The sequence below is a fragment of the Loxodonta africana genome, chromosome 4 (assembly GCF_030014295.1).
Source record: "Loxodonta africana isolate mLoxAfr1 chromosome 4, mLoxAfr1.hap2, whole genome shotgun sequence".
In the NCBI taxonomy this organism is placed as follows: domain Eukaryota; kingdom Metazoa; phylum Chordata; class Mammalia; order Proboscidea; family Elephantidae; genus Loxodonta; species Loxodonta africana.
Window position 1 is genome coordinate 35207905 of NC_087345.1, and position 22392 is coordinate 35230296.

Consider the following 22392-nt stretch of genomic DNA (forward strand, 5'->3'; position numbering starts at 1 on the left):
CAAGAAATTTTCTAGGGTATACCTAGAAGTGGCATGGCTAGGTCAAAGCATATGCTAATGTTCAACGTTGTAGGATAATTTTTTTGTCCATAAGTATTTACTCTTCTGTGAAAGGTCTGTTTATGTCTTTTTACCCGTTGTTCTGTTATTATTTATCTTTTCTGTTTTGATGTATTGGAACTCTATACATACTGTACACACTAATCATTTATCAATAATACGGATAACAAATATATTCTCCTAAGTTGTGGCATATCTTTTCATTTTTTAATGTTTGATTACCAGAAGTTCTTAATTTCAATACAGATTTATTATTCTTTTTCTTTTAGGGTTAGCACTTTTTTAATCTTGTTTAGGATCTTCCTTACTCCAAAATCAGAAATATATCGTCCTATATATTCTCATTAACAACCTGCATTATGCAGATGACACAACCTTGCTTGCTGAAAGTGAAGAGGACTTGAAACATTGATGAAGATCAAAGACTACAGCCTTCAGTATAGATTGCACCTCAACATAAAGAAAACAAAAATCCTCTCAGCTGGACCAATAAGCAACATCATGACAAACAGAGAAAATACTAAAGTTGTCAAGGATTTCATTTTACTTGAACCCACAATCAACAACCATGGAATCAACAGTCAAGGAATCAAATGACACATTGCGTTGGGCAAATCTGCTGCAAGAGACGTCTTTAAAGTGTTAAAAAGTGAAGTGTCACTTTAAGGACTAAGGTGCACCTGACACAAGCCATGGTGCTTTCACATGCATGTGAAAGCTGGATAATGAATAAGAAAAACCAGAGAAGAACTGACACTTTGAATTATGATGCTGATGAAGAATATTCAATATATCATGGATTGCCAGAAGAATGAACAAATCTGTCTTGGAAGAAGTACAGCCAGAATGCTCCTTAGAAGCAAGGATACCGAGACTTCGTCTCACATACTTTGGACATGTTAGCAGGAGGGACCAGTTCCTGGAGAAGGACATCATGCTTGGTAAAATAGAGGGCCAGCGAAAAAGAGGAAGACCCTCAACAAGATGTGTTAACACAGTGTCTGCAACAATGGCCTCAAGCATAATGACTGTGAGGATGGCACAGGACCGGGCAGTGTTTCATTTTGTTATACATAGGGTTGCTATGAGCTGGAACTTACTTGATGGCACCTAACAATAAGAACAACATATTCCAACCAAAACACACTACCTCCAGGTCCCTGGTTAATGCACACGGTTAATGCACTCTGCAGCTAACTGAAAAGTTGTAGGTTCAAGCCTATCCACAGGTGCCTCAGAAGAAAGGCCTCGCAATCTACTTTCAAGAAATCAGTCATTGAAAACCCTATGTAGCACTGTTCTACTCTGACACACATGGGGTTATCATGAGTTGGAATCAATTCAATGGCAATTAAAAACTTAATTGTTAAGTTTTTTTTTTTTCTTACATTGAACTCTAATGAATCTGAAAGTTATTTTTATGTATGGAAAGATAAGGAATATAATTTCATTTTTTCCAGTATGGCTATCTAATTATCCCAGTGAACGACAATCCTACCACTTTGAAATAAACCTTGAAATATGATAGAATTAAACCCCAAAGACACCCCTGATTTCTTTTTTTCTTCAAGAATGCCTTAGTAATTCTTGGCCCTTTGTTTTTCACCTAAATTTTGTGAAGTTTGTCAAGATCTATGAAAACCTACTGAGATTTTGATTGGAATTGCATTTGAATCTATAGATCATTTGACAAAAACTGTCACCATTATGATATTTGGTCTTCTTACCATAAACACAGGCTATGTCCTTTTATCTGATTCTTCTTTAATACTTTTTAATAAAGTTTTTTTTTTCCCTTTTTTTAAGGAGCCCTGGTTGCACAATGGTTACGTGCTCAGCTGCAATCAAAAGATTGGCAGCTCAAATCCACCAGCCACTCCATGGTAGAAAGATGGGGTAGTCTGCTTCCATAAAGATTATAGTTTTGGAAACTCTATGGGGCAGCTCTACTGTCCTATACGGTTACTATGAGTTGGAATCAACTCGATGGCACACGATTTTTTTTTTATGCTTGTAGGTCTCTGGTTAGATGAAATCCTTTGATATTTTATAATTGAAAATATCTTTTTTTATTATGTTTTCTAACTGCTTGTTGCTGGTGTATAGAAATACAATTATGTATATATTATATAGGTATTATATATGCATATATTTGGTAGGTTCTCTTGCATTTTCTTGATGGACAATCATATTATGTGGAAATAATAAGTTTTGTTTCTTCCTTTCCAATCCTTATATCGTTAAATTAAGATTATTTTTCTTGTCTTCCAGTACAGTTATTTTTCCCATCTTCCTGCATTGCCCAGTCTCTAGAGTACGGTGGCTCACAATGCACCCTCTTTTAAACTAACCAGCATCTGATTAATTCTATTTAGTGGTATTTAGTGACATTCAAATGCTTTAGATGGCAATCAGAGGTCTTATTAGGCTATAATACTTAGTTCTATCCTATAATTACTGGTAATTTAAAATGGACAAGTGGTAGTTATATAAATATTGGCTATATAACCATGCGAGAGTAGCTCAACTTTGTTAAAATTTAACCTAACATAGAAGAATTTTTAGACCTAATGATGTTAAACCTTATTTTGGAACTCAGATAAATGTGTTATTTGTATGTATATTATGTATTACTGTTGGTATCTTTTTTTTAATACTTTGATCTCACTACCCAGTAATGAGGCAATAATAAGCTACAACTTAGATCCACCGCTGTTAGAGATAGAGATGTCTTTCTGAATTTTTTCAGTGGCTTCCAGAATAAAGTACAAATGCCTCAGCCCTTTGAAATCTAACCATAATCGACCTCTGTGAGCTTATTGCCTATCATCCCCCACATGTGCTTTTTACTCCAGCCGTAACAGAATTCTAGCAGTTCCTAAATTGTACCATGCAATTGTCTGCTGCCACCTTCCTAAAAGCTAATTCCTCTATCCAAAATGATTACCGCCTTTTCTAGTTTCTTCATGGAGAAAACTTTTACTAGCTTTCTGGTCAACTATCCCCTCTTCTAGGCAGCCATTCTTAACTTCCTTGTCTAAGGTAGATGCCCTCTTTCTGTGTACTCAAACACTCAGAGCACACCTATGTTACAACATTTATTAACATCCGCTGTTACAAATGGCTTACTTATCTAGAAGCTCAAAAGCAGAGGCTGTGTCTTATTTGTACCAAGCCGAATATGATGTCTGTATCATAGCACACATTCAATAAATATTTGCTCAATTGAATTAACAAAATACCAATAACTTACTATAACTCCAACAAATACAATTAATTTAATTTTTTTAGAAGTTTACTGATTTGCTACACAAGGTGAAAAGCAATAATGAAAGGTATCTATTGATATTAATCAGAAAAGAAAAAAAATAACAAAACTTACTGAAAAACACCCAGTCAACAAGAACACAATTTACAAATTAAATTGATTCTACACTTGAACTTGGCTTAAAATTGATTCAGAACAACTTATTTGCTTTGACAACTACTACCTTTTAATTGGTCAAGAAGCATGACGGCTATTCGGTGCTGGGCTTGAATGAGTTCAAGATGCAAATCCATCATGAAACTATTTGCTGTAACTGGTTTGTAAATATTTCCATTCACATCTTGGATGTGCTTTGGTCCAGGAGAGTTGAGGCAAAAATAAAAAAGAAATACAGTTATCAAATCACACTAAAAATAGTTGTCTTATTATCCCTCAAGTCATAATCTTAGTCTTAGGCGTCAAATTCTCTGACTCCTCGACCCTTTCCAATCTTGCTTATATACGAATAAATATGATTTTAGAAGTCATCAGTGTCCTCTTAACTGATAAATTCAAAGGCTCCTCACTCTCTCTGATTTCTTCTGGGAAGAGGGGCAAAATACATTTCTGGCCTATGAGAGAGGAGCCACCACAAATTATACTTTACTTACCTACTTACAAGGCCAGCCCTCTTCTTACTTAAGTACAACTTGAATCTATTGTAAGATTTTTCCATTCTTACCTTGGTATAACAGTGATCAATTACTGATGATCCATTTGGCAAAGTAGTTAACACGCAATTCAAATTTATTGCCCCAATCACTTTGTCAAGAAGTCCATAAGCGAAATATAATTGTTCATCAGGGTTTTTCTAAAATAATTTTATAAACAAAAAAAGAAAAGGAAAACATAAGGGAAAAATCACACGCAAAACCTTCTAACTCCTTTTAACAATAATTAAAAAACAAATTTAAATACTCAAACATCAACAATGTTGTATTTCTTATTAAGTGTACTGTCTTTTATTAAACATGGATTACTATCAATAAAGACAAAAATAATAAATTTCATCATTTTCCCAAATATAAATTTTCACACGCACGCATATAATTTCCATTTATGGTTTTCAAAATTCTGATTTACCAACTGCAGAGTAAACTTAAAAACAGAGCTCACGTAATTTGTCATTTTCATATACTGCATTTTTAAAAGAAACATATTGATTTTTTTTAAAAAAAAAACAGGATCTCAGAGCTGTAATGTTAAACTTAAAAAACTGACAGACCATCAAACCCAATGGTCTATACATTGTTTTTCAAAAAGGAAGACCCTTTCATAGAGGGTAATATAAAGAGTAGCCAGCTTTGTTCAAACTTCCACATTTTCCACATCTCCAGATATTTTTAAGGGAATAAAACAAGCACACACATGGATAAAATTAAGATCCTCTGTATAGCGGTCCACAATGCCATTCCCTTTCTCCACCTCTAGAGTAGCCACTTCCCTGAATTTGGTGTTTACCATTTCTTTGCCTCTTTTCAAACTTTTACTACATGTGTATGTATACATCAACAATATGTAATATCGCCTTGCATATTTTAAATTTCTCTTGTAAAATTCCATAGTATCTTTTTTTCATACAACCATATGTGGTTGAAACCTATTCATGCTGGTATGTGTTACTCAAAGTTTCATTCAGGGTTTGGTCATGATCACAAAACTACTCTAGGAACTCTAAGCCAAAAAGGATTTAATAGAGAATCAGAGGTGTGTGGGGGAGCAAAGGTCAAGGAAGCTGCCAATGACTATTTTGCTGCAACCAATGCCCAAGAGCTTTCTCAGTCTCTGTGAATCTAAGAATCTCTAGAAGGCTGCTGACAACAACCTCAAATACCTACTGACTGAAACAGGTGAATTGCAAGAGCTTGCCCAGGAGGGCTGATAAATTCACATCTGCCATGTGCCACTGAACAATAAGAAATCTCTCCTTCCTCCTGCATTACAAATTCATGCAAAGACCCTCATTGGAAGACTAGCTAGAACCATATGGAAGTGAGACACTGGGAAACATAGCTCCAGGTCTACCCCCTATAATGTGAAGGAGACTATAGAAGGACATAGCAATGATGTCAATCTGACAACCCAGACCACTCTTCGTGGCTACAATGAAATAGCATTACACTGAGGAATATGTCACAATTTATGTATCCACTCTTCTGTTGTTGGACTTTAGATTCCTATTATTAAAAATGTTGCAAAGTATTATACTTCTCTGTGAATAAACACAAGGCTGATACTTCCTTTACAACCCTTATACCTTTTATTCTCTTTTCTTTTTTTATTCAGCTGTCTAAGACCTCCAAGACATGTTGAATGGAAGGACGACAGATATCTTTATGTTATTGGATCAGTATAAAGTGACTGTTTCTAATCTTCTTCCATAAATATAACATTTGCTAAAGGTCTTTGGGTGACACCTTTTAACAGATACCAAAGTTCTTTTCCTAATTTGCCGAATTATTTTTTAAAAGGATGGTTGTTCAATTTGCTGAATTTTGTCAAATGCATTTTTTTTGCATCTCCTTACCTAGATTTTTTACTTCCCATTAATCTGCTAATGTGGTGTAGTGCATTATAGGTTCTCTAGTGATAAATCATTCTTGTATTCTTAAAATACACTAAATTTGTTTTGTGTGTGTGTATGTGTAATGAACAAATTCTCCATTCAGAAGCACAGGCTCAGTATTCTTTTTGTATAAATTTATGAGAATGGAAGTTCCCAAGCAATCTAAGTAGCAAAATTCAAATAACAAACCTATCTGAGGGCAGGCCCGAGGTTACAAATCATCAGGGAAGATTCTCTCCCATCCTTCCCCCTTCTGAGTACCCAAGCTGAGATATTTCCCTATGAAGATGGGTAGATTTTTTTTTTCTAATCTATCTTTCCTAGGTTGTAGCCTTTTGCAGTTTCTAACTCTACAGAGTAGAACTGCCCCACAGGGTTTCTAAGGAGCAGCTGGTGGATTCGAACTGCCGACCTTTTGGTGAGGGGCTGTAGCTCTTAACTACTGTACCAAAAGGTCTCCAACTTTATAGGGGAGGAGGGTTGTCAGTTTCAGTCCCCTATACCCCGCCCCCTCACACACACACCCCTTTCTTATATCCAAGCCTCATCTCTTATCCCTGGATGGCTATTAAAAATTAAAGCTTCTTTGTAGCTGAGTCCATCCACCCCACACCTGCCAGCTGCTGCATCATCTACTCTTAAAATTGCCATTCTGGTTTTCATTTCCCCTTTCTATTTTGAGCCCTGGGATTCACCTTACTTTCTTCTGAGCTCTGCAGTGTAGTTGAGGATAGTTGTTCACTTCTGTCCAAAACATCTAGATGTTTTGTAGAAGGAGGCTTTTGAGGTTATCTAGTTTGCCATACTGCCAGAAACAGAAGTCTCTAAGGATACCGTTTTAACCCCCAAAATTTCAAATACCCCCACACACCCACATACTTTTCTCCACTTCCTCCTTTTCTTCCCTTTCTCCCTCCCCTTCTCCTCCTCCTTCTTCTTCTTCATCATCATCATCACCATTACCATCACAGTTAACGTTTAATTAAAACTTACCAGGTTCTGTGCTACATGTTTTATATAGATTCGCCTTTTACTTGTCACAGTTCTATGAGGTTGATACTCATTAGTTACCATAATTTTATAATCTACTGATTAAAAAATAGCTGTTATATATTCAGTGAAATTTTTAAATATGTTTTTATGTAATCACAACAGCATCTCATACATTTTTAAAAATAGTAGCATATATATATGCAAGATATATAATTTATCCTATCTACAGATTCTATTTAACATGCTTGCTGCTAACTGAAAAGTTGGAGGTTCTAGTCTACCCAGACATGCCTCAGAAGAAAGGCCCAGCAATATACTTGCAAAAAATCAGCCACTGAAAACCCCGTGAAGCACAGTTCTACTCTGACACAGGGAGTTGCCATGAGTCAAAACCATCTAGACAACACCTGATTTGGTTGTTGTTTTTTTTTTTTACAGACTCTGCTAAGTGAGCATATGGATTTGTGGATTCTCCTTGCAATAAATTCTCACTTCCTCTTCCCACTTCACACCCCTTCAGATGTGTCTGAAAACCCAAGGTTGAGAGTCAGTGCTCTATATGAAGCATGAGAGGAAAACAGTCTCTACTATGTGCCAGGTATTAGTTTATACAATTTCGTCAATGCATCTCATTTCATCTCTGTAACAACCTAGTGAAATAGGTACTACCCTTCTAATTTTACAGATGAGAACACATAAACAGATGAAATAACTCATTAAAGATCATACAGTCAATATCTGAGTCAGGACTCAAGTCCAGGTCTTCCAACACCAACTGCTGTGCTCTTACAGCACACCAATGAATCATCTCTCATAGATCTAGAATACACTCCAGTACAGCTGGGCACGCTGTGTGTTGCACAGCTTTAGGGGTGCTAGTCACACTGTAGCCATCACAACTTGAAGATCAATTTTGACAATTTTCCAGCAGATGGCAATAAAGCATCTCAAGGAAAGGATACATTGTTTTCTAATTTAAATAACGGTAGCAACAGTTCATAAATGGTCTTCAGTTTTTGCGATTGAGGGAAAATTGCCACCTTCTAACAAAGCCATTTCTTTTAGTGACTTTTATTGCTAGAAACTTTCTATCTCAAGTCAAAATGTAACCCTTTGTAACTTCCACTTTTTAACTTCCTGTTCCTGTCCTAGGAAGTCTCAGAAAATATGTGCTAGCCCACTACTAACTAGTATCCTCAAGAACTCGAACTCTAGTATCCTTAAAAACTACTTAGGGAACTTCTGTAGTTGTTGGTGTTAGGTGCCATCAAGTTGGTTCTGACTCATGGCAACCCTGTGTACAACAGAACAAAACACCGCCTGGTTACCCTCACAATCATAGCTATGTTTGAGCCCATTGCTGCAGCCACTGTGTCAATCCATCTCGTCGAGGGTCTTCCTCTTTTGCAGTGACTCTCTACCAAACATGATGTCCTTCTCCAGGGACTGGTCCATCCCGATTACATGTCCAAAGTATGTGAGACAAAGTCTTGCCATCCTCCCTTCTAAGGCACATCCTGGCTGTACTTCTTCCAAGACAGATTTGTTCATTCTTCTGGCAGTCCATGCTATATTCAATATTCTTCCCAAACACCACAATTCAAAGGCATCAATTCTTCTTCGGTCTTCCTTATTCATTGTTCAGCTTTCACACACATATGAGGCAACTGAAAATGCCATGGCTTGATTCATGTGCACCTTAGTCCTCAAAGTGACATCTGTGCACTTTGACACTTTAAAGGGGTCTTTTGCAGCAGATTTGCACAATTGCAAATCTTATCTGCCCGTTTGTCGTACTGTGGTGACTTGTGTCTTGCTGTGATGTTGGAAGCTTTGCCACCAGTATTTCAAATACCAGCAGGGTCACCCATGGTGGAGAGGTTTCAGCAGAGCTTCCAGACTAAGACACACGAGGAAGAAGGACCTGGCAATCTACCCCTAAAAAAAATTGGCCAGTGAAAACCTTATGAATAGCAGCAAACATTGTCTGATACAGTGACAGAAAATTAGCCCGTCAGGTTGGAAGGCACTCAAAATACAGCTAGGGAAGAGCTGCCTCCTCAAAGTAGAGTCCGCCTTAATGATATAGATGGAGTCAAGCTTTCAGGACCTTTATTTGCTGATACGGCATGACTCAAAATGAGAAGAAACAGCTGCAAACATCCACTAATAGTCAGAATGTGGAGTGTACAAAGTGGTTTCAGTTTAATAATTCCGAAATTATTAGGAAAATTGGAAGTTGTCAAAAATGAAATGGAACACTTAAAGATAGGTATCCTAGGCATTAGTGAGCGGAAATGGACTGATAGTGGCCATTTTCAATCAGACAATCATATGCGCTACTGTGCCGGGAATGACAACTTGAACAGGAGTGGCATCACATTCACTGTCAAAAAGAACATTTCAAGATTCATCCTGAAGTACAACACTGTCAGTGATAATACTCATATGCCTACAAGGAAGGCCAGTTAATACAACCATTATGCAAATTTATGCACCAACCACTAATGCCAAAGATGAAGAAATAGAAGGTTTTTACCAACTTCTGCAGTCTGAAATTGATCAATTACTGAGGAACTTTTAAGAGGCACATACCTGGAATCATGAACTTTTAAGAACTCTACACAAAATTATGGTTCAGTATTTCTGGATTGAGAAATAGAGATCAGCATATTTAACAAGTGTCCTAAGCGATCCCTGGAAAAACCACTGGCAGACAGCTATTATGCTTCCAATCTCTTCATGCCAATCAAACATTCTTTGTTCCCAATTTAGATTTCTCAACTCTAGCTCACTTCAAAATCACAACACAGCATAAAGAACCCAAAACTTCATCTCCTGAATAGTAGAGGCATAGATAAAATAACACTTCTAAAATTAATATTGGTTTTTATATATTAAAGGGATATGAAAGGGGGGAGATAGTGTTATTATTAATAGCCAATAAAAGTGGTTTAAATCTACACATTGGGAAAATACTTTTATGTAGATATCCTGAAGATACTTTTTGTTTTTTTTCCAATCAAGAAGCAGCATAGCATAGTGGCTAAAAGCCTGGACTTTGAAGGCAACAAATAAAAGTTCAAATCTCTACTCTACCATTTACTCGGCAGCCTTGAGCAAGTTGGGTGTAGCAGTGAAAATGAAAGCATTATGACTAGGGACCAATTACCAAACACGCAAAGTATGCAAGGAATTACTTGTGATGAAATTGTGCAGTACAGATCGGTAAGTAAGCACAAGAAAGCCCCTGCATACCTTGCTGACCAGTTAAACAGCCCCGATGATGACTATGCAAACAAACTTGGGTGAATCTTACAAAATTCAGCAAATATCAAGCTGCAGAAGAATTCATACAGGATGACACTTTATATAAATTTAAAAACAGGCAAAACAATACTCTCTACTGCTTAAGAATACATGCATATGTAATAAAAATATTAAAATGCCTGGAATTTATAATCACCATATTTAGAACAGCAGTTACTCCTAGGTGGGGGAAAAGGACAATGTGATGAGGAGGAGTTAATGGGGAAACAGGTTTCAACCATACTATAATGTTGGTTTCTTAAGCCAGCAGACAGGGAAATGGGTCATCATTACAATATTTTTATTATTTTATATCATACATTCAAATCAATTTTTCAGAGAAAATATTATGAAGATTAACATACAGTAACAGGGAAAGTGCTAATGAAATAACATTAAAAAACAGAACGCTTCTGTGTTAAAATTGTGAAAGGGTCTAAAAGAGAATATAGGAAAACTGTGATATTTATCTTGGTAGGGTAAAGTCATTGAATTTTTCTTCACTTCTTCATTTTTTATGCCTTGAAACATTCTCCAATATTAATATTACTTTTGCAATTTAAAATTATACTTTATAAACTAAATCAAGCAAACCAAAATATAGTCCATTGGCTTCCTCTCTAAAGAAGTATTTTTCAGCTACAGTCCATGAAACACTTCTAAATAGGTATTCCAAAGGGGTTGAAAGAGGTTTTATTCTCAAATGATGGAACATATGGTATTCTATATCTCCTTCTTGGAGAACTGCAGTACACGTAAATAAATCAATGCTTCTGAGAAGTCTCACAGTAGATAAATCTATTTTGTTTAATCCAAAGTCACCCAAGATCATTTGATTATGGCATCCTTTTCTAAAGCATAGTATTAGCATTACCTAGGACAGAGTTTGGAAAATTCTGTTGTAGAGCTTGCCTATAAATAAATGAATGTTTATTAGATAGATGACAGATATATAAGACAGTTCCCTAGACTCCCGTTCAGTTCAATAACACAATTCATGAAATAAGGAAATACTTAGAATGCCAGCAGGGAAGAATAATCAAGGAAAAGAGGAATAGCCATTTATCTCCTCATTCCCTTTCTTCTCTTACACTAAAGGTCACTTCCATGAGCCAGGCATTGTTGTAAGTGGATTTTATACAGGCAGTAACTTATTTAATCTGTCAGCGTTATGTGCTGAGTGGAACATCCCTGCTCTATAAGTCTATGAATCACAACACATTGAAAATATCAATAAAATTAAAGAATTTTTTCTAGAATACAAGCAAAAGTTATTTTTAAAAAGTCCCTGTAATTTTCAGTGAACAAAGAAAAAAACATAAATTCTTAAATTTTTAAAAATTATTTCTACAATTAACCATTATACATTTACAAATTTTACATTTGTTTTTAACTGTATTTTCTAAAATATTTTGTAATACCTGTAATATTGGAAGAATTTCCGAGCTCCCTTTCAAGTTAATAGGCAATTCACCATTCCCTTTTCTTAAAGATAACTCTGTAAAAAAAGAGAGAGAGAGAGAGCAGGGAGGGAGGGAGGGAAAGAAGGAGGAGAAGTAGGAAAAAAAAGAAAAGGTGAAGGAGTGAGCAGGAAAAAGAAAAAATAGAAAGGCAAAGAAGGAGGGAGGAGAGAAAAAGAAAGGAGCAGAAAGAAAAATGAAAATATAGCAGTGAGTAATCTTAAAAGTTATGCTAAATTGGTTATCTTTTTAATTACTCATGCTATTAGAAATAATTCAACACTACAGAAATTCATTAAATACTAACTTGTTTCTTTCACATAATTAATTTTTTTGCTTTATCTAAGACATTTTCAAAGCATCTGTCAATACATCAAAACCAAGAACCTTGATTTCGGGTGCATATGAGATACGCAAAGCCTTGGCTTGGGTCAGCAGCACCTTAGTCCTCAAAGTGACGTCTTTGGTTTTTAACACTTTAAAGAGGTCTTTTGCAGCAGATTTGCCCAGTGCAATGCATCTTTTGATTTCTTGATTGCTGCTTCCATGAGTGTTGATTGTGGATCCAATAAAATGAAATCCTTGACAACTTCTATCTTTTCTCCTTTTATCATGATGTTGCTTACTGGTTCAGCGTGAGGATTTTGTTTTTTATGTTTAGGTATAATCCATACTGAAAGCTGTAGTCTTTGAACTTTATCAGTAAGTACTTCAGGTCCTCCTCTTTTTTAACAAGCAGGGTTGTGTCATCTGCATAAGGTTGTTAATGAGTCTTCCTCCAATTCTGATGCCATGTTCTTCTTCATATAGTCCAATTTCTCAGATTATTTGCTTAGCATACAACAAACTAAGTATGGTGAAAGGATACAACCCTGACACACACCTTTGCTTACTTTAAACCATGCAGTATTCCCTTGTTCTGTTCGAATGACTGCCTCTTGATCTACATACAAGTTCCTCATGAGAGCAATTAAGTGTTCTGGAATTCCTATTCTTCACAAGGTATCCATAATTTGTTATGATCCACACAGTTGAATGCCTTTGCATAGTCAATAAAACACAGGTAAACATCTTTCTGGTATTGTCTGCATTCAGCCAGGATCCATCTGACGTCAGCAATGATATCCCTCCTTCCACATCCTCTTCTGAATCTGGCTTGAATTTCTGGAATTTCCCTGCTGATATACTGCTGCAACTGCTTCTGAGTGATCTTCAACAAAATCTTACTTGCCTGTGACATTAACGATAATTTTCGATAATTTCCACATTCAGTTGCATCATGTTTCTTGGGAATAGCCATAAATATGGACCTCTTCCAGTTGGCTGGCCAGGTAGCTGGTTTCCAAATTTCTTGGCATTGATGAGTGAGCACTTTCAGTGTTGCATGTTTGTTAAAACATCTCAGTCGGTATTTCATCAATTCCCAGAGCGCTGTTGTTTGCCAATGTCTTCAGTGCAGCTTGTACTTCTTCCTTTAATACCATCGGTTCTTGATCATATGCTACCTCCACACATTGACCAATTCTTTTTCGTACAGTGACTCTGTGTATTCCTTCCATCTTCTTTTAATGCTTCCTGCATCGTTCAATATTTTCCCTATAGAATCCTTCAATTTTGCAACTTGAGGCTTAAATTTTTTTATTCAGTTCTTCTAGTTTGAGAAATGCCAAGTGTGTTCTTCTCTTTTGGTTTTCTAACTCCAGGGCTTTGCACATGACATTATAATACTTTACTTTGTCTTCTCAAGGCCCTTCAAAATTTTCTGTTCAGCTCTTTTACCTCATCATTTCTTCCATTTGCTTTAGTTACTTGATGTTCAAGAGCAAGTTTCAGTCTCTTCTGACATCCATTTTGGTCTTTTCTTTCTTTCCTGTGTTTTCAATGACCTGATGTTTCCTTCACGTATGATGTCCTTGATGTCATTCCACAACTCGTCTGGTCTTCAATCATCAGTGTTCAATGCATCAAATCTATTTTCGAGATGGCCTCTAAATTGAGGTGGAATATGTTCTAATTTTCTTTAGCTTCAACTTGAGCTTGCATATGAGCAACTGATGGTCTGTTCTTAGTTGGACCCTGGCCTTGTTCTGACTTACGATATTGAGCTTTTCCATCATCTCTTTCCACAGATATAGTCAATACATCTGAGGGGATACTGAGTGGTTTACAATTAGGAAAGGTGTGTATCAGGGTTGTATCCTTTCATCATACTTAGTCAATCTGTACACCAACCAAATAGTCCAAACAGCTTGACTAAATGAAGAAGAACACAGCATCAAGACTGGAGGAAGACTCATTAACAATCTGTAATATGCAGATGACCCAACCTTCCTTGCTGAAAATGAAGCGAACTTAAAGCACTTACTGATAAAGATCAAAGACTATAGCCTTCAGTATGGATAATACCTTAACATAAAGAAAACAAAAAGCCTCAAACTGGACCAATAAGCAACATCATGATAAATGTAGAAAATATTGAAGTTGTCAAGGATTTCATTTTACTTGGATCTACAATCAATACCCACAGAAATAGAAGTCAAGAAATCAACATTTGTTGGTTAAATGACCTGATATCATCTTTAAAAAACTCTGGGGCTGGGGAGGGTGGTGCTACAGGGAGAAACTGGCAAATGTTGCTAATTAATAGAGCTGACTGATAGGTACATGGTGGCTTATTTCATCTCCCTAGTTTATATTTGAAATCCTGCAAAATAAAAATTTACAATTTTGTTATAAAAATTTACAGTTTTAAGGTAGGGCATTTCGAAAACATGACTTCAGGCCACTAAACATCTTAGATGACCAGAGACCTCTAACCAGTGGTTCTCAAACTTTGGTATGTATCAAAATCACCTGGAGAGCTTATAAAGACTAGAAGAGTCCAGGCCAGTTGGTGTAGATAGGGCCTGAGCCTTGTATTTATATCAATTCCTGAGGTGATAGTGATACCCATCAAAATTTAAGAACCATGGCTCTAAAACCTCAACTACAAAGCCACACTCAACAACTGAGGACAGGGAGAACCAAATTAGTGAATCTCTTGGAGAACAATGGCTTTATTACAAAGTCCTCCAGAAGTCATACATACTCCATCAGCTGGATGCAATAGCAAAGTAAGCACCCTAGCCCCACCATGAACATCCCACCTCATTCTCTACATGTGGGCACAGTGAGTTGAGGGCTCTAACTGTAGACAGAGGAAAAAAAAGGAAGTCAGAGCATACCACCATCCTTTGAGAATGGCATCTTCTGGAAGGAGGAAAATGGTGGCAAGAAGGAGTTGAGACAGGGAAAGTAGGAGAGTGGGTGGGAAATGAGGGCAAAAAGAGGAGGAAGATAAGCAGAAAAGGGAAAAGTAGAGGATAAATAGGATAAGAAATGAAGAAAAAATAATTTTTAAAAGAGAATTTTAAAAAAGGGGAAAAAAGGTAGGACATCGATACATTCAACAATATTTATTTATTTGAACTTCCACCCTGTGTTAGGCAGTGTGGGTGCCAGGAATGTAACTGTGACCAAAACATACTCTTTTCCTTCAAGAAGCATATACCCTATGGGAAAATGGAAGAGGAGGAATATGAAAGGGGACAAAAGTGGGGGAGAAAAAGGAAAAAAGGAAGAAAGAAAGAGAAGGGGAAAGAGAGAAGTAGGCGGTGATAAGAAATGAGGAAGGGAAAAAATGAGTGAGGAGAAGACGAGAAGAGCTTTGTCACTGAAACATACGGTGTGTAACCTTCTTTTTCTGACACCCATGGTTAAACCTGCTATCTTATTTCTATCTCTGGTTACAAGTCATCACTGAAGCTCAATACTGAAATGCCTAGTTTACATTAACAGAGGTTACCCCGTATTCTAATTTATACTTAATATATTGACATTTGTATGTATGTTAGTAATCTCATATTTTTCATTCAATATTTTACCTAGAGATCTTTTAAATTTTCTTTTTGGGTTTCCTAAACACTCCAATATTTCACTTAATCGTAATGTGACCTCTGCAACCACAACAATGTCGATGTCTTCCATTTTATAGCAATGAATTACTTCATTTATCTGCCACAGAAGATAAACCCACTAAAAATAAAATATATAGAAAAATGCATTAATAGTGAATTACACTGTAGAAACACTCACATTTTTCAAAACTTACTACTTCCATAAAGTCATCATCTTCTAATCACACAGAAGCGTTATACAGATATCAAACCAAACCCATCGCCACGGAGTCAATTCCAGCTCATAGTGACCCTATAGGGAAGAGTAGAATCGCCCCGTTGGGTTTCCAAAGCTGTAATCTTACAGAAGCAAACTGCCACATCTTCCTCCTGCAGAGCGGCTGGTGGGTTCAAACCGCCAGCCTTTCAGTTAGCAGCCCAGTGCTATAACCACTGCACCACTGCACCACCACGACTCCTTATACAGGTAGCCCCTCCTTATTAAAAAAAAAAAAAGTTGCTGTTGAATCAATTCTGACTCATGGCAACCTCATGTGTGTCACAGTAGAACTGCACTCCATAGGATTTTCAATGGCTGATTTTTCAGATGTAGATTGCCAGGCCTTTCTTTCAAGGCACCTCTGGGTAAGCTTGACCATCCAAACTTTTGGTTAGCAACCGAGCACATTAATCATTTGCACCACCCAGGGACTCTCTTATTACTGCATCTTAATTATAAATCATATAAAGATCAGTGATCCCAGTAAGATATTTAATAATCAGTCTGTTTATATAAATTCATAAAGAAGCTTCAATTAAGCTTATAGTCTGCATATCTATAGCCAAATGGCAAATTTGTAATTTGTTATTTTCATATATCAGCAAAAATTATCTGTATCCACAAAGTTCTCACTTTCCCTGCAAAGTAGGCGTTATGATCACTATCAAAATTCTCCAAAATAGGGAAATAGCTGGAGGGATGCATTCCCTGAGGATCTACTATGCTTCAGACTTTATGCTAGGTGCCTTAGAAATTGTCCTTCACGTCTGTATTTCCAAAGCTTAGCACATAAACTAACCATCACGCTTTGAGATCTATGATAATACGATATTTATCCACCAACATCACTGCGTATCTGACAAAATCACCCCCATGAATCTTAATGTATCTAAAATTAGGAGGCTTCAGAATCACAGGAGAATTTATTACTGATTAAATATTTTCTCCTAAGCTACCAAGGTATATTAAACTACTCAACTTTCTCATTCCCATGAACTAACTCTTTAAAATAGCCTAAATACATTATTTAATTAAAAATCTTAAACTCCATGCTTACTTATTTGTATTCTCTATTATTGAATTTCTTAACAAATTTATCCAAGCTTATGTGAGCTTATTGTTGTTGTGTGCCGACAAGTTGGTTCCCACTCACAGTGACCTTATATGACAGAGTGGAGCTGACCCATAGGTTTCCTAGGCTGTAATCTTTACAGGAGTACACTGCCACATTTTTCTCCTGAGGAGCAGCTGGTGGGTTCAAGCCACAGACCTTTGGGTTAGCAGTGCGCTGTTAACCATTCTGCCACCAGGGATTCTTCACATGACCTTAGCACACTATATATTTATTCCTCTCTTGAAAACTTGAAATGCCTTCCCAGTCCCCCTAACTAACAAAATTGGGGTAGGGATGCAGGGAACACACATCACAAGAAAGGCTCACTCAACACTATGCTTAAGAATATCTTCTTCTTAACATATATATATGCAAATAATGGTTGTTACACAGTTGGATAAACAGAGAAAATTTAAATTTGAAATGTGTATCACAACTTGGAATAGCAAAAACAAAAAATGTGAGAAAGGAAACAAAAAGAAATACTTTGTTAGTACTGATTTTCTGAGTGAATTTTGCATAGTCATTTTTGGACATATTGATCCGCTGAACTCCTAATTTGCATCTCTGCCACAGGAACATTATCATGTCCACGACTATTTCTTTATCAGGCTGAACATCCTGGAAACAAAAGTGACAAAGTAAATGAATAATAAGATATATACATAGACATAGATAACATTTACTGTGTGCCAGACAACAGTCTAAAAGCTTTATAGATACTAATCTATTTAATCCACACAACTCTATAAGGTGATTACTATTGCCATCATTCCCATCTTACAGATGAGGAAACTGAGGCACAAGGAGATTATTTTCCCAAGACCAAAGGACTAGAAAGTAGCAGAGGCAGGATTCAAAGCAAGCAGTCCAGCTCCAGAGTCCTCTTTTTTAACTACTCTGTACTGCTTCGGTCTCTCTAAAATGAAAATTCCAAACACTTTTAAACAGGTATGTAAACCAACTAGTTGCATCCAAATTTGAAATTTAACTATCCCTCTTTTTTCTTTTTAAAGTTCCTGCATTAAGATAGTAAAGAATGTGCAGGGGGTTGTGGGGAGGGAACATGGATGGGGAGCTAGGGAGGGGCATACAGATAAGAAGGAAAGGGAAACATGGAGAAACTAAACAGAACCTGTCATTAGGTATCAATAGATGGCCTAGAATGAATATGTCTCCTCTTAAATTAAAGCTACCCAGCTCTTTTCCAAAGAAAAATAAAGTTACTCATTATATCCGAACTAGAAATATAATTTTATGACTAAAATATACCAAACTCTGAGCTCCATTAAGGAAGGTCTAAGACCTCAGCACAGTGCTTAGAATATAACGTTGCTGTTAGTTGCCAAGTAGACTCCGACTCATAGCAAGCCATGTGTGCAGAGTAGAAAAATTCCATAGGGTTTTCAAGGCTATGACCTTTCGGAAGCAGATCACCAGATCTGTCTTCCAAGGTGCCTCTGGGTGGCATAAGAATCAATAAATGTTTACTGAACTTGAATTAAACCAAGATACACACGGTTAAAAAAAAAAAAAATCTGGCACTTTTAAGCCTCGATTGTTATGTTTTGGTTTAGCTCCCCCACTATAACAATTACAATAACCCATTAAATTTGGTACCAAACACCTTTCTTTAGAAAATTAAGTATCTGTCACAGGTTATAACATGTTGTAATAAACCCAGAAGAAGTAGAAAATAACATAACAGTAGAACTTCTCAAAGTCCCTTACTATGTTTCACTTACATGAGAAAAGTTTAATACATTGCTCTATTGTTTTTCAATTTTTTTTTATAACAGTAAACCCAAGTTTTCAAATGAAACTCCATATCGGAATCCCAAATTGTACACAAAACTAATGAAAACATATTGGGGTGCTACAACCCAAACTTGGGCCCCTGGCGAGCCTCAGAGAAGTGCTGGGGACCCCTAGAATTCAATTTTAAAGCCAGTGCTATACTAGTTTCACCTACGACAGTGATTCTCACTGATAGGCCATTTCTAAATACTGGCCATTGTGTGCAAAATGACTCCAAATAACAACCAAGCTTTGTTCTAATGGACTGAAAAGCAGCATTTCATGAAAAATATTTACTCTTTATTATAAGCACTTCCTCATTTCCTTCATTACTAGAAATATAGCTAGCCTAGGAATTTCCAAAAAAAGGAATAGGTTGACACTCAAAATAAAGACAATAATAAAAAGAAACTTAAAATTATAGTGAACCAGGACCTAAGTCAGCCTCTTAATCTAATAATTAAATAATCTACAATTATGGCAAGATGCGATTTATGTGATATTATAAACCTGGCTTTAAATTAGATGTATAATAGCCTCCTATTAACACTATTAAAAATTATCCAAAATAGCTATTTCACCTGGGAAGAGGAGCAGACACAGGAATGTAAGGTTGCTGCCAACTGGAAAATATCTTCTGAATATCCACCAGTTTTCATACAAGATTCTCAATTCATAAAGTAGAGAAAAATTAGATGAAACTCAATAACAAAATTTCAAATAGAAAAAGCACAGAAACAGAGAAATTCTACAAAAATGGCATAAGCAATATCTGGAAAAATATCAAGTCAATAAATACTTTAAATACTTCTATATGAAACCTAATCTAAGTGGGCTTTAATTCAATTAAAATAGACACATTATTATTATTATTTCACAATCTATATACCAACTTTGTCTAAAAAGAAACTGAAGAGGTTTATAATATTAAAACACATATAAAACATGGCAGTTGAAATAAAAATATCCATTCAGGAACCACTAGGAAAAAAAAAAAGAAACTGTACCATTACTTGGTACAAATTATTGACTGCAATTCAGTGATCATACAGTCAGTACCTTAAGAACATGGCCAAGCATAAAGAACATGGAATTTAATAATTCTCATTGGCCAAAAAAGTAAAGGTTACAGAATTTCTATAGAAAAGGAGCATAGATGACGTAATTTAGTCAAGAAAGGCTGAAGCTGTGTTTGCAGTATTATATACATGATTGAGAAAAAAATCAATTGTTGATTTTAAAAATGGGTAGAGGGTTGATTTTAGGAAGAATTTAAGATATGGATCTTGAAATAGGGTATAACAGAGAACAAAGTAGACATCTTCAACTGAAGCTTTGCAAAGTATACAGAAAATTCTTCAAATAGACTTCTACTACATCTAACCAGTATTAAGACAAACAATAAAAATCACATTAGTTCCCACAGAGTTGATTCCAACTCATGGTGACTCCATGTGTTTCGGAGTAGAACTGCGCTCCATAGAATTTTCAATGGCTATGATCTCTTTTTTTAATGATCTTTTGGAAGTAGATTACCAAGCCTTTCTTCCAAGGTGTCTCTGGGTGGACTCAAACTGCCAACTTTTCAATTAGTAGCTAAGTGCTTAAATATTAGCACCACCCAAGAGAATGAGTGTGCTCTCATATTGTAAGGACAGCAACTAGGGTCACATAACAATATGAGAAACCGACTTGAACTGTAAACTTCCACTTAAAGCATAATTAAAAAAAAAAAATCTTTGTACCACCCAGGGATTCCAACCAGTATTAAGTCTATGATTTAACATTAAACCATAATCAGTAAAAGCAGAGGTGAATCTGATTTTTAAAAGAGATAACTTCAGGCAATTATTATTTGCACTGATTTTCAATAAGATACACAATAATTTTTAAGACTTGAGAAGTCCTAGAATGGAAGATGCTGCGTGCTGGAAAGACAGTGACCATCGCAAACCTTCCCCAGGCCCACCAACTGATAGCTTTTCATTCAACTGTCTTGCTGGTTGCTCACTGATCACCAACAAGCCAGCAACTAAGTAGTACCTCATTTCTCTACTCAAAACCCTCACTTAGAATAAAACTCAGCATCATTACAAGGCCTAAGAGCCTGCATGATCTGAGCTCAGTTGCTTCGCTGACCTCATCTCCTACCACACTCCTAAACTCCACCATCACCACCAATGCACTCCAGCCATAAATGCCTCCTTGCTGGTCCTTAAACACACTAACAGTACTCTTGCCTCAGAGTCTTTGCATTTCCTGCTCCCTCAGTCTTGAAAGTTCTTTCTCTCATCTCACCTAAGAATAAGGATATCATATCAGAGCAAATTATTTTAATTTTCAAAAAGAAAAATACTCACCCTGAAGAGTAATTTTTCTTGCATATGCTTGAGCACACTGTTCTTCTTTGAACCTTTCCAAAGGAAAGACCACACCTTTGTTTCTCTTTACATTGATTAGAGGTTCTATTGCAAGAAGAAGAGTTAAATCCATCTCTGCTTTCTTTGACTCTGGATCATCTTGCCTCTAAGAGAAGTAAGTATATCCCACAAATTAACTAGTAATTCAATGTCATCCTAACAAAATGAAAACAAATAAATGGCTTTGCATATATTACCTGGAGAAAATAAATAAGTTGAGCAGCTGATGATTCAAATAAACTCCATTCCTCATAGCTAAAAGCTAATTTTATAAATTTCACAGCAGCACTTAGAGAGATAACATTTTTTCTTTCTATAACATGTTCCAGGAGAGATGATTTTGAAAATCCAAGCATTCCATCTGTGCCAGCATTTGAAACTAGAAAGGAAAGAGAGAGGTTTGAGCACCATTCATGCAAAGAAGTACTTACTGAATACCATATTTTTATGGGATATCATTGCTGATGTCAGATGGATCCTGAAGAAACCAGAGAATACCAGAAAGACGTTTAGCTGTGTTTTAATGACTATGCAAAGGCATTCAACTGTATGGACTATAACAAATTATGGATACCACTGTGAAGAATGGGAATTCCAGAACACTTAATTGTGTTCAAGAGGAACCTGCACATACATCAAGAAGCAGTCACTCAAAAAGAACAAGGGGATACTATGTGGTTTGAAGTCGGGAAAAGTCTGTGTCAGGGTTGTAGCCTTTCACCATACTTATTCAATCTGTATGCTGAACAAATAACATGAGAGGCTGGACTATATGAAGAAGAATGGGGCATCCGGATTGGAGGAAGACTCATCAACAACGTTTGATATGGAAATGACACAAACTTGCTTGCTGAAAGTGAAGAGGACTTAAAGCACTTACTGATAAAGATCAAAGATCACAGTCTTCAGTATGGATTACACCTCAACATAAAGAAAACAAAAATTATCACAACTGGAACAATAAGCAACATCATGGAAAATGGAGAAAAAATTGAAGTTGTAAAGAATTTCATTTCACTTGGATCCACAATCAACACCCATGGAAGCAGCAGTCAAGAAATCAAAGGACGAACTGCACTGAGCAAATACACCAATATATTGAAATAAAAAGCCCAGAAACAGACCACACATATAAAGTCACCTAATATATG

The 22392-nt window shown here is 36.2% G+C and overlaps 1 protein-coding gene across 2 annotated transcripts in view; it reads right to left on the reverse strand.

The window, feature by feature from the left end:
• Nucleotides 1-22392, reverse strand: part of CFAP54 (cilia and flagella associated protein 54) — a 462482-nt gene that overhangs the window by 375338 nt on the left and 64752 nt on the right. For both annotated transcript variants that reach the window (XM_064283706.1, XM_064283705.1), the window contains exons 10-17: nucleotides 21439-21620; nucleotides 21182-21347; nucleotides 19403-19488; nucleotides 17511-17645; nucleotides 15619-15769; nucleotides 11657-11733; nucleotides 4050-4178; nucleotides 3552-3678 (exon numbers count right to left, since the gene is read on the reverse strand). In XM_064283706.1, coding sequence (XP_064139776.1) covers nucleotides 3552-3678; nucleotides 4050-4178; nucleotides 11657-11733; nucleotides 15619-15769; nucleotides 17511-17645; nucleotides 19403-19488; nucleotides 21182-21347; nucleotides 21439-21620 — 1053 coding nt within the window. The remainder of the gene's footprint in view (nucleotides 1-3551; nucleotides 3679-4049; nucleotides 4179-11656; nucleotides 11734-15618; nucleotides 15770-17510; nucleotides 17646-19402; nucleotides 19489-21181; nucleotides 21348-21438; nucleotides 21621-22392) is intronic.